At 36.7% G+C, this 13,626-nt stretch overlaps 1 protein-coding gene across 2 annotated transcripts in view; it reads right to left on the minus strand.

Annotated features, from left to right (window-relative positions):
• Positions 1-13,626, minus strand: part of LRBA (LPS responsive beige-like anchor protein) — a 368,385-nt gene that overhangs the window by 119,149 nt on the left and 235,610 nt on the right. For both annotated transcript variants that reach the window (XM_058024236.1, XM_058024237.1), the window contains 3 exons: positions 3,122-3,239; positions 2,028-2,130; positions 715-830 (listed from right to left, as the gene is read on the minus strand). In XM_058024236.1, coding sequence (XP_057880219.1) covers positions 715-830; positions 2,028-2,130; positions 3,122-3,239 — 337 coding nt within the window. The remainder of the gene's footprint in view (positions 1-714; positions 831-2,027; positions 2,131-3,121; positions 3,240-13,626) is intronic.

The raw sequence follows: 13,626 nt of genomic DNA on the forward strand, positions 1-13,626 counted from the left end.
GTCATGAGATCCAACAGTCAGCCTCCACTTAGTAAACTGAAGCCCAGCTGGTTAGAAGCTGATGGAGTAAGATGTGTTAAACCACATATAGCTCAGTGTTTACAGAATGAGTGGTTAGGACAAAAATAAGTGGATAAAAATTAGGCTTGAGTTTGGATTAATGGTGTCCTAGAACAGCAGCACTGGCAATCCAAGCACTGCACTCTTTTTTGAGAGCAGCCATGCACCTTGTAACAGTGGTACTTATTGGCTCCAGGAATATTCTGCTCACTGGCTGAGATTTCCTAGAAATCTCAGCATCTATGATATTTAGGGAGAAATCTTGTTGTACCTATGATATTTAGGGAGGATAGTACTTATGAGAATTAAAACTTAGAATACTGAAGACATAGGAGTTCCTATTTCTGAGGCTTTACTAAATAGTTAACAGTCTATATACTTCCTGTCCCCCCCACAACAGTCATGATATTCTGATTTTAAGTGCAGCTCAGTACAGTGCTATGAATACCTCTCTAGTCTTACATAAACATAAATATAATTGTGAATGAAGTAAACTTAGGAGGATTTTTGTTAAGTTTTTCAGGACACAATCATACATACAAAAACCTACTCGTTACAAGAGCAAATTGTGCCCCATGGCTGCTGAGACTGTGCCATGGCTAACTCCTTTTCTGTGTAATTACAGTCATTTGGATGAACAATAATTAGCAATACCTGCTATAGTGTTTAGAAACATCAAGTATTCAAAGTTGGAAATCTCTCGGTGCTGCCATCGCTGGGTCATGTTGGAAGCTTTGAAAATCTGTCGAGGACTAGCCAAAGAAATGCGTCTGAAAACAAAGAAAATTGGAAAAAAATAGTGAGAAAACTGGTGGGGCTTCCTTTTTTCCATACTTGATTTTTAGTGGCAGTAGTACATATTCTTTCTACCAGGTCTGGGCTCGATTTCTCTGGAGATCAAACTGCCACTTGGATACTTGAAGTTCATTTTTAAAGTTTTATAATCTAGTAAGAATAAAAAGAATTAATGCATCTGACAGCTGGATATGTCAAGATTTGAAAACTTTCCAACAGAAATCTTTACAGCTGTGCAAATTCAGCTGCTTCATGATGGCTTGATGTATTACAGAAATATTTTACTGGAGATTTAGAGATGGAATATCATTAAATAATAAAATTACAATACTTTTAGAATTTCACATAAGAATCAAGTCATCTTTAAGGAGTGGTTTTTTAAATCCCTCAAGAACAAAGGAAAACAATGATAAGATGATAGAATTTCATTATGAAGTCCATCCTCTTGAGGTTTAAATTCTGGGCAGTGTTGGGGAGTTAGTCATAAATAACTCAAACTTTTAGAATTTGATGCCAGATTTCCTAATGTTTGTGAAAGAAGACTGTAAAGTCATTCCTTGGAGTGATAAATCAAACAGAGAAGAGTTTATCATAAAATTCCCAATACAGTTTTGTTCATAACAAAAACATCTGTAAATACCAAACCCACATCACTTAGGGAGGAAAGAAAAAAATATATGTAGTTTTAGTTTAAAAAATCTTTACAGGTATTGGTAAACCATTCAAGGAAACTGTAACTGTTTGTTTTTTTTCAATAACCTACATTATTTTGCAAACAAATTTATCAGTACAAATGGATGTGAAATACTGAGCAAATGTGTCTTCAATGTACATTTAAAATTTTTCACACATAATTTGTTTCTGTAAATAGAAATCCTGATGTTCTTACAGAGTGGCTATAGTAGCAATCCAAGGGATTTATTTTTTCCTGGACTCTATAAAAAAACTACAAAACACAACATAAAACATCCCCAAACTATTATAATTCCATTTCTATGTACAGAAATTGATTAAAAATTAAAAATTTAAGTCACAACAATCAAGATACCCCTCTCTAAGGGTTTCCTGCACCATGTTCTGTAAACTAGTAGGTCTAAATGCTTCAAACCATTGATGAAAATAAAAACAACTCCTAGAGCTGACAGATAAAACTAATGCAGATTGTAAAATACCTGGTCTGGGGTAATCCAAAGATGGTACCAATACCAACCCGAGGTAGACAGTTAACCACTTTCTTTACTGTTGCTTGGTCAGGGAAGTTGAACATGACACCCACTGTGAGTACAAGAGCAGAAACACAGCATGATTTTACACATTTCAGGCTTTCTCAACCAACACAATGCAACCCTAAGCTCAGGTGCTCAACAGATCTGACAAGTTTCCTTCAGGATGCTGCAGATAATTTTTTTTTAAATTTCCAGAAGTCCTTTTATATATCAGTAACAGGAATTTCAACAGAAGTTGACACTGTTGCACATCTTACAAGGTCTCCATTTTTTTTCCTCTATGAATATAAATTAAACTTATATGCACAGATTGACTGTCTAGAACTAATTTAAAAAATGTATGTATTAACTAGTTCATACATTTGCTAATTTACATTCTAGACATTTTCTAGAAATAGTGTTCAAAATACTATCTTCCTATTTTGTCTGAAACATGTGAATGACACCTCTGAAACAGCAACCTAAAAATCTAAATAACAATCTAATTATGTATCACCAGTGGCCATTTAGGACTTCAGAGAATACAACAAGTGTTTATGCATATGATTAATATTCTGTTGGACAATACCATTACCAAAACAATGTTCTACATTTTAAATAAAGCATGAAGGCATAGCAGTCACTGGTCTAATCCAGTAGTGAAATTGTTTCCTTCTTTTGTTCTTGGTGTGTCTAACTAAAAACTATCAACCCTCCAAGGGGACACAAAAATCCTTCATGCATAACAGATCAGAGGTAGGACTGCCTTGAGCAGGAGTCCTCAGAGAATGCCAAATAAATCTGTGGATATAAATGAAAGTGAGGCATTGATAATGCACAGTTTTCATGGTTTATCATAATTTATCATTGAAAAGAGAATTGGAAGAAGAAACTAAATTACAAAAAAATAGTAACTTAAATACCGATACATTTAATCCAAGCCCTTCCTCTATCTACACAAATCCATGTCAAAGCAGACATGGCTAAACATCCAAGGAGAATGCACAAGTCCCCACATGCACACTTGTCATTTCTTTAAGCTCATTTTGCCATGTATGCACCTCTATTTGCCATGAATATCTCCAGTGCTGTATTTTGCAAGAGGTAACGTCGGGAAAAGATAGATCGAATCTCTGAGAAGAGCCATTTTCCATGGAGTCCTTCTGTATATGCCAGAATCTAGGAGAAACAGACAGAAAGGATGTTTTAAATATGTTAGCTGGACAGGAATACCTTGCAAAAGAGAAACTCTTTGACCCACAAACATGGATTCTACCAATTACATGCAAAACCTGCAGCAAAATTAAAATATGCTCAAACTTCAAATCATGCTATGAATCTCTAATACATTTCTTGTACTCCTAAATTCTATTATTCATGCTAAATATTTTAAACATTTGTTTGCATTTTTTTCCTTTAAATACAACTGTCTATTTTTCCTAACAGTTTCAGAGTTTCAAAAACATTATTAAATGTTCAGCATTTCAGCAAAGCATAAAACTGTATTCAGAAATGCATTTCTAGTAACATTAGATGCATCTGCACTCCCTTCAGCGTTGTAATAACAGGCCTGTAACAAATAAGCAAGAAAAAAATGTCTTTGAAGAAAAAAATGTTCCTTAGGTTTATCGTTAAGGCAGCGTTCATTAATTCTGGAACTAGAAAGGTTGGCTGTGTAAGAGGTTAAGTATCATTTTGTCAGCTAAGGTTAAACACAAACCTGCAAATGAACTCAGCATAATCTCTCTGTGGAGTAAGCGGTTGTCAAAGTAACTTGTTACAATTCCTGTCATCCCATCTGACAGACACAGATGCTTAGTCTGCCTTCACAATTCAAACTAATTCCATTTTCAGTCCTCAGCCACTTTGTTTCTTTGTTGCTTCACTTTTTCCTTTCCATTTCAAAGCTTAATTATGTAAGTGTTAAAGGACAGAGAGACTGGACACTTCTGTACCTCAGATTAACAAACTATAGGAGAAGGAAAATCTGAGATTTGTCAATTTTAGCAAACACAAAAGCACTTAATAGAAAACCATCACAGAAAAAGAGACTCATATGCAATCCTTGTTAACATCATTCTTACCACAATTTCACTTGAGCAATAAATACATTGTGTACAAAAATGAAAAAGTGAAATTCAAGTCCTTAACATAACAAAGACTGTTAATTAAGTCAATCACTTGTTTACAGGTTTTTAACAAAGGAGGATTTTGCCTTGCATGTAGCATATATTGACAAATAAAACCTGTATTTTTGTAGCACAGAGAACAGATGCACCATTATGAAAGCACTACACAATACAGCATAAAATATTTTACCAGTTTTGTGAATTAAAAGCAAGCAAGACTGACAAACCAAAAGCTGATAACACAGACCAGAACATACAAAGCAAATAATCTTCACCTCAATACAAGTGCCACCTTCTCTCCCAGCAAACACACACACATAGAAAGAGAAGGAAAAACTATATAAATCTTCCAGTACAAAATTCTAGAAATGTGATGAAAGGACCAGAGATTATCAATGGTTCCTAATCATTTCTGGAACTGGGAAACCAACAGACTTGGGCCACACTGACACTTCCCATAATATACCCCTATCCCATCCACACAAATTGGCAGATTTGTGTAATTCTGTGGTGCTACTCAGAACCACTGTGCTTGGTTTTTGTCACATGCATATAAATATCCTCGAAGAATACAACATCAAAAGAGGTAACAAAAGAGACAAAGTTGCAGCGCTCATGCACAGAAATCTCTTGGTACTTTTTGATGATATTTATCCATCTTATGATCCTGAAACTGGAGCTTCTAATTGCAATGTTTGATTTTTTGAGACAGATAGCAACGTGGTAACCACTTTTCTGCCACAATTGAAACCCAACAGCCTGTTTGTCCCCATTGGTCTGTGCATGGCAAATTCAAACATTTACTATGTGGATAGTGTGAGTAAAACCAGCACTCTAAATAATTATTCCTTTTATCCTATTAAGTGAGCATTTTCTGTGAGACTGTGAACCTCACATGATGCCCAGAGCTTGCTGCCTGCAGCCTCCTCAAAACTGGAAGGAAAAGCACCGGCTTGAAAAGAGCAGAGGTGGCTTGCATTGTGCTCCTCGTAGAGCCAATGAAATAGGTGAAGTAACTGAATTCAGAGGGAGAGGATTTACAGCAGGAACTGGACCTGCACCCCAGAACCACCACAGCCACTGCTGTAAGCCCCTCTGAAGCACTCATTAACAAAACTGATCAGGAGACAGAAGCAGCTGAGGCCGGGCTGAGCAGGGCCTCCATTCTGGGCTGAGGCAGGCTCTGCCTGCTCTGCAGCCTCACTTCAAAGCCTCTGGAGTTCAATTAAAACTGGATTAGGTTGGAGCAGCCCTTCAGTGGGACACTGTGCTCTCTGGAGCTGCGGGCACACTGACAGCACCCCAGCCAGGGCAGCTGCCATGGCAACGCAGCGCTGCCCGCTCATCACTGCCTCCACCTAGGGCGGGGGACAGGTCCAGGGGACAAACACATTTCTGGCATGTCTATGGCCAAGTGTTCCTCAGGAAAATCCAGCACAGCCTTTCACTCCCTGGAAAATATTATTAGAAACTGCTAGTTGCAGAAACTGGCTCATTCTTCAAATCAAATTCAGCGTTTTTATTCTGGCAAACAAAATTTTTTTTATCGCTTCTGACATCAGAACTACAACTTTCAAGAACTACTTTTGCATTTGCCCGTTTTCACCCATAAGCCACACAACACAGAGCTCTACTTGAGAATTTAAGAACAGCAATCTTCTTCATACCATCGTACAATATTTTGAGATTAAAACCAACTCATTTCTGCCTTTGTCACAACCAGTTTTGGAACAAGTTGTGGAGCAGAGACTAATGAGAATCTAATTTAATCTGTAGAAATAATACTGCCTTCCCCATGTGAGAAAGTATTCACAAAATTTCAGTTGATTCAACAAATTAGACTGAAGTTCAATCTACTGCACATTTAATTTGTTTCAAAAGATACAACACTTTACAAAAGAAAAGACAATTTGTACTGTTTACCACTTCATTTAAAAACATATAAACTAATGAGGCAATTGTTAAGTTCTACAGTTTCAAAAACCTCATCAGACTGCTCTGTAATTAGACTTTGGCAACACCAGATGAACAGGTATCATGACAACATTACTAAAAATACAAAATTACTTCCCCCTTTGAATGAAGTCCCTTTTTTCACTTCAAGTATTAGAAATGAAGGTCTAACCTGTACTCAGTCTCTGTACTCATGGTGATGGCCCCAACACTGCACAGCTGTCAGAAACTCCCTAAGAAATCAGTGAGTAAAGAGCAGCCAGATTCAAATTCTACTTGGAGGAGATTCTGAAATCAGAGTAGCATGAAAACTCAGGTAGCACAGGGCTGACCACAAATTAAGATCATACATAAATAAGTGCTCACAATTTACAGTGATGTATCTGCTAATTTCCTAATAAAAAAAGCTCATTTACTTGGAAGCTATTCTGTGATTTTTCAGTTTTTAATACAAATGCCCCATTCCATTCCACCTTTTCTTCAAACCCCTCCTGAATGTTTATCATAAACAATGTCTGTTGTAAAAGACTTCAAGCAATAGTTAAAAAACCACCCCAATCACTGCAGCTCTCTTCTGAATTAGAAAAGTAATATTTTACTGAAGACTAAATTAACATTTTGCTTTACCTGTTAAGCAAGCCAATCAGCTATCGTATATTTTATTTTATTTTAGAGAAAAGTACTATTGATCTTGAAAATGTGAATAGGCTAGAAGTAATTAAGTCTGCAAATGGGTTATAGAACTGAAACAGTAATTGAATAATTATATTACTTTAATATGCCAGCCAACTTAACTGCCATAAGTAAAATAAAAGCTAAATAGCTTATTTAAAAAGCTGATGCACATTTGTCTAATTTTAAATAAGTTCTAATGCAAGACAAAGAAAAAAACCCAACAAACTGAATAAAAATATAGAGCATTTAACTTACATTCTAATTTGATTACAGTTGAGAGAAAATTTATAAATACATTCTAGCAACATTCTAGGTCATTTGGAGTTATTTGTAGTCAGGAAGGCAAAATTACAGCACTCAGAGGCTCCAAAATCTGACACTCAGTTCACAAGAAACCTGGATTTCTACCTTAACCTCGGCCTTGCATCTGAGGACCCTAGGATTCTACTGTTCAGGTATTATTTAATTCCTGGCTGCGGGATTCACACTGAAAGAGTCTGGCTCTGCTCTTTGTTTAAATACATCTGAATTCACAGGGAATTAGATCAGACTATTAACAATCTTAAACATCAGCATGCTCTTCAATAAATCAGAGTTGTTCATTGGTTTATTTTAGGTTTCTCAAAGAAACAACAAATAAGATGCCTGCTTTAAATCTCAGATATTTACAAAATCAGCCACTGAAATCCACAGGCGGTGAGCAGCAGCCAGTCCCCCTGTGAGCATGCACAGTCTGTTACACAATCCTGTTCAGCATTTTCATGGGTGACAAACTCAATTAAACATATTCATTACTTTAATGTTCCACTAGACAGTTTTAGCTGGCATAAAAAAATAAAATAAATAAATAAATACTCAGTGACCTTTGTATTGATCAGAGCAAAATGGCTTATGCCTGGGTGTGGGTGGTGAAGGGACTGGGGAGGGGGGTGGTAAAGGACTCTTATGTTTTCTCTTCCAATTACTGAAGGAGATGATAAAACCACAGCAAATGATGTATCAGCTCATTTTATCTTATCGCTTTGGGGCTAGGTGACAATGAAGTTCATATTTCACTGGTTCCCATTGAAGATTGTGAAAATTACTTGCCCTTATGACCTGAAATTTCACTGGAAGACAGAAATTTCTCTTCTGCAAAGTAATGTAATTTTTCAGATGTCAACCTTTAGCCCAGCTTTAAAAATTAATTTCATTTATATTAACCAATGATATTGATATTTTCACAGAATGCTCTTTGATACATGAACCGCCAAGTAGCAAATTGATGTGCACGAGAAGGATAGAATTATTTTATCTGAAGCTGCTGGGGACAGACAGATTTACCACAAACTGAAATTCCCATTTCACATTATGTTGTTTATATTAGCCTAAAACACCTTAAGGCCTCAGGACCTGTAAATAGTTTAATCTTTTGTAAGGATTTAGTTCTGCTTCTAGATCCATTCAGTTCTGAAATAATTTCTCTCTACACAATAAAAAAAGAAACACCATGTGCTTGGAAATAAGAGGAATAATAAGAATAAAGTCTAACTGTCACAGACCACAGATCAGTACATATATGATAGCATGAAAAATACTTCCCAGATTACTAAAACAAAGGAATGCACAACTATATATTCTCCCTTTATCCTGCCACTTAAGCTGTACTTCAGTGTGAAAAAATCTGTGTGCAATCTAAATTTTCTTAAAGTGATCTTCTACTAACTTTCTTCCTGATTATCCCAATCTAACTTGGAAATAAAATTACTGAGGGAGCCTGTATTTCAGAACTTTTCTGATTTGACTACATGGTTCTAAACACCTCACATATATCTGCAAACAATGTTAGCAGATTTAGTACCAACTCTCTTACTTCCTTCAACTGGGTCTCATAAACAATTTTTGTCCCTCTTGATTAACCCTGCTGGGTTTTAGAGAGCAGGGGTTCATTACCACTATCAGAAAACATTTAATTAACCCAAAGAACAGGAATTTCTGATTGCTAAAGACAATTATGCAAGGTAAATTATGCAGTCTCAGATAGTGCAAGTTTAAAAAGTAGAAAATTAATACAGGTTAGGGTGACTGTCCAAGCCCTGCAAGGTTAAGGACATGAAGTTATTACTTTCTTTGCAAAATACAACAGCAGGCTTATTTATGATAAAAAAGGAGCCAGAATTGCAAGAATTCACAGATTCTTGTAGGAGTTGACTGATATCTTGATTTAGTTACACTCTGATTTAAGAGCTAGCTGCATCTGCTCCTCAAGAGGTAGATACAAAAGGCTCATACAGATGTTTACATCACCTGGAGAAGAGCAACATTTTTCCTCTCCCAGGGTTACCTGTTTATGCTATTTGCTACAGCACTGATGTTCACACATACACAGACTTCATATACCTGGTATGTAAAATGATACAGACAACAAATCATAACCAAGAATCTTTCCATCATTTAGAAATAACTCAACCTAGTCTTTTTGGACTGCATTAAATCATGCAACTTCAGGATTTAATGTGTCAATGAATTCCATCAGTTAAACAGACACAGTGCAAATACTAAAAAAGCTTGTTTTGATTTCGTTTTTTATACATTGAAAAAATGACACTACCGGCAAAAGCTCAAGAGAGCTTAAGCATCAGTGAGCAGAATTCCATGAAGTGATTTCTCACTGTGTAGAAGCTGTCAAAAGAAGCTGATGATATTAAATAGTGGAATATTCATCAAAAATGCTGAAATTAAGTATTACCAGTATTAAGACTTTGTAGTAATGAATGGTGCAGTGGTGCATTCCATGATCATTACCCTGTGTGAGACAGAATTTTGAAAAACTAGCTGGGAAAAATCCCTTTGCCATCATTTTATCTCTCCAGCTGAGAAGCAGGTGTCCAAATGGCTTCAAAAAGTCCTTCACAGCTCTCCTATTTTGCTGCATAACTTTGCATCACCACAACTGTTGCTACCTTGTTAGTTAGCTCACCTTCAAGTTTATAAATGCAGAAAACTAAAAGACAAAGAACAGGAAGCTTTAGATGTTCCAAATTGTCACTCTGCAAAAACTGAACAATTAATTTGTCTTCCCATCTCCTTGTGAGTTAACAAAAAAAAAAGGAAATACAAATTCAGAATTTATTATGAAAATGTTTTATTATTGAAAAGGAGGTTATAAAATAAGAAATCTTTTAAATTTTAACCTCAAAAGCTTTCAGAACACTGCCCAGAATCTGGTATTCCCAATTAAAAAAAGAAAATTATGTTTTCAAGGTGATAAGTATAACCATGATCCATATTTTGAAAATACAAATTGTACAGAAATTTTCCTAGTAGAAGTAAGACAACACAGGACTAGTGGCTCAAAACCATATGATGACGTTGTAACACTACTGTAATTTAAAAAAAAGGATTTTAAAACAAGCCCTAAAAAGCGCTTTCCCTTGTTCAAAGATGGAAGTGCCAGAAAAATAGTTAAAAGGAATCAAGCGGAGATTTTTTTTTTAATATAATGACAAAAAGGTTGTAGATTTGGGTTTTTCCTATGTTTTAAGTTCTTTGAAGTTTAAGGTCTGGTTGGTCCCCTCCTTTTATAAAATTCCTAGTGCCAAAAAGTCCTGGAGGATGGTCTTTATCAGACTATTGGTGGATCTTTAACAAGTACAGAGCCTGAAATTACGCAAATTGTCAGACTCACAGCAGCTTGAATCCACAGCAGTATTACTGACTAAGTATGGTGAAATGTAAGAAAAAAGAAAAAGGAGCAAGCATCTCCAAGGCAGAGCACAGAAAACAATGCAGGAGCCATCTTTGTTTTGCTGTCTCTTAAAGATATTTAGACATTGAATTTCTTTTTTTTTTAATCATAGAATATCCTGAGTTGGAGGAGACCCACAAGAACCATTGAAGTCCAATTCCCAGCCCTCCACAGGATATGCCCAAGAGCCACACCCTGTGCCCAGGAGTATTGTCCAAACACTTTTTGAGTTCTGTCAGACTGGTACTGTGATCACTGGCCTGGGGAGCCTCTGTTTTAGAAAAATAAGGCTCATGTTTGCTATGAATGACTCTTCAAATTTGTATTTGGAACAGCAAATGAGAATAGTCATGTCAGATTTCCACTGGCGCCCTGCACCTGCCTATTTCAGCACTTTCAGGATATGACTTCTCCCATGGGCTGCTTCTCCATGTATCCAGCAAAGGTCTCTCCAGTCAGAACACGTGCACGTGGAAGCAGCAACTACAACCAAGAAGGAAGCACTACACCTGCAACACTGGCAGCTGTCCAGTGTCTGCTGCTTCCATCTGATCTTGCAGGAGAGGAGGAGCAGAAAGCAAATGGGCAATGAAAAAATAAGTTTCAATGCCAAAAAATGATTATTTTTTTTTAAATCAGTGACCTGTAAGCTGACCTTCATATCCCTTCATCAGAAACAAAACAAAAACAAAAACTCCCCCACACATCTGGCAGGAAGCTGGAATACCAGTCATCAAGAAACACTGCATCTGATCAGCTCATTAATGGGAAGCAAGCCCATACATAGAAGAACAGATGTGCCTCTTGAAGGCAAAGAGAAAAGTCAGACTCTAGAGCTGCCAAGCCAGTCATTCACATTACAAGATTCTGCACTGTGTTTTGTGAGAGATGTGGCACACAAGGTGCCCCTTGCAAAGGGTGTGGATGCAAAAATGGCTCAATGCCACCTTTGTGCTGCAGAGACTCTCAAGCGCTGCAGGAACCAAATTCCCTTCCAATCAAGTGGGGCAGCTGCAGGGGCTGATGTACCTCTGCCTCATTTGGGATGCCCAGGACCGTATACAATACTGAACACATTGTCCCTCTTGCCCTCAGAATCTGGGAAAGAAGATAGCACAGAACTGCTATAAAACCCTTCACTGCCCAAGCCCTTCTCCACTCACTGCAAGTTCATTTACTGTAAACCAAAGCCAAATGACAACAAAATAGAGGAAATGTTCTTAGTTATCAAAGGACGTCTCCTATGTGCTCCTTTTTATAACAAAGTCCTACATGAGTATACTTCATATTTTGTGTCTGTATTCTTACATTTGTCCCCTATTCCTGTAAAAGTAGATTAATTTCTCAGAAGAAAGAATTGACTGAAATAAATCATGGAACAAGGTTTTGTTATGGCCTGTGACTGCAAAGGAAAACCCCATAAGATCACCCATAGAAATAATGTGTCCAATTAAAACTTACCCCATGTTGTTAAAGGAAAAAAAGCAGCCATGTGAAGAGGAGGTTTTATGCAACAACTGCTGAAATTCATCTTAGTACATGCTAAACTAATGTAAAATAAATTCAGTTTTAATGCATTCCTGCAAGAAAGGATCCTTTCCTAAGGTTAAGCAAGCCAGGGGCACAACTAATGTGAGCTCTACAACCATATCTATGATTCTGGGGTAACAGAACAAGAACATAACCCTTATTTCAGCTTAAAAATGCAACAGAAAATTAAACTGCATTTCTAGTCCAAATGATTGATAAGAAAGGCTTGAAAATGTGATTCAAGTGTAACAGATACACAGACAGCAGTCTGGGGATAGCTGAACAATTGATCCAACAACATGATTTGCCTTGCCATTCCCCCTGGGGTATTAAATCTAAAACTTGCCACTCCTGAGGGCCCAATAAAAAATAAGTCTATCAAAGAATTCTGCAGATGACAGGAGGAGAGAGGGCAGTAAGTCTATGTGAAAATATTAGCTCTTGTGAAGAATTTTAATCTGGGCTATGTTATGCATTTATCTTTCAAACTCATGATGCTGTTTTGCAAAACTGAAAGTTTTCTGAAGAGCCAGAAAAACTCAAGTCTAATGTGGGAGTATTGACAAAGCCCCAGTTTCCAGCCAGTACCTAACAGTGTTTCATAAATGCTGAAGCCAAGAGGGAAAAGCATTTTCAACTGCTTCTCTAGGAAATCCTAACCCCATAGCAATATCCTATCCATCCTGACCGAAGTGCTGCCAAGAACCAAGTTCCTTGCAAAAATACAGCAATTTATCCTGCTCATGCATGTTTCATTTACAAAACTAAATTAAGGCAGCCTTCTAATAGGCAACTTTTATCAAATCAATTTACCACATTTGAAAGAAAGTGGGAGCCCTTCTTAAATATTTTTTCAAGTAGGGAAAAGACCATAACTGGATAGCAGCTTCCCTCCTAGTCAAGTCCACATTTTGAAAAAGGTGTAGGGCTTTTTAAAAGGAGCAGAAAACTAAAGGCATTAGAAAATTAGATTTTCTAGTGGTGTTTGCAGCTCTTAAGTGATTTTTGGTGTGGAACTCAATGTTCTTCTATTCTTTAAAAAAAAAAAAAAAAGTATTTTAAGGCAGTAGATCTACCTTTAGGGTTTTCTCTATCTGAAGTACTTACAAGTAAAAAAAACCTGTAATCAATTATTCCCATAGCATATTAGCATTATAGGCATTCAAATGGGTAACAATTTTAAGATATGTGTTAGAGAAAAGAAGATTTGAGATCTGAAGTATAAAATACCTCACCTACAAAGAGGAACACATTTACAGCTACGAACTTTAGTAGATTTATCACTACAAGATAATCAATTTTCTGTTTGGGGAGTTGGAAGTTGAAATCTTGTAGAGTTTCATGTTTGAGAACTTATTACAGGGCAAGGAAAGCATTTCTCACTCTTCCTTGAGCACATGAAAACCAGTGACTGAAATGCTGAAATGACTTGGATGCAAAACTTGGGGCAGCAGTACAGACTAAAAATAACTCATCCAGACACATCTAGGAGTGCTCCACCAGTGAAGAACTGATAAACTGATCAATAAAACATCTTTCCTGCTTGACAAAA

This window comes from Melospiza georgiana, chromosome 5, assembly GCF_028018845.1.
Source record: "Melospiza georgiana isolate bMelGeo1 chromosome 5, bMelGeo1.pri, whole genome shotgun sequence".
NCBI lineage: Eukaryota > Metazoa > Chordata > Aves > Passeriformes > Passerellidae > Melospiza > Melospiza georgiana.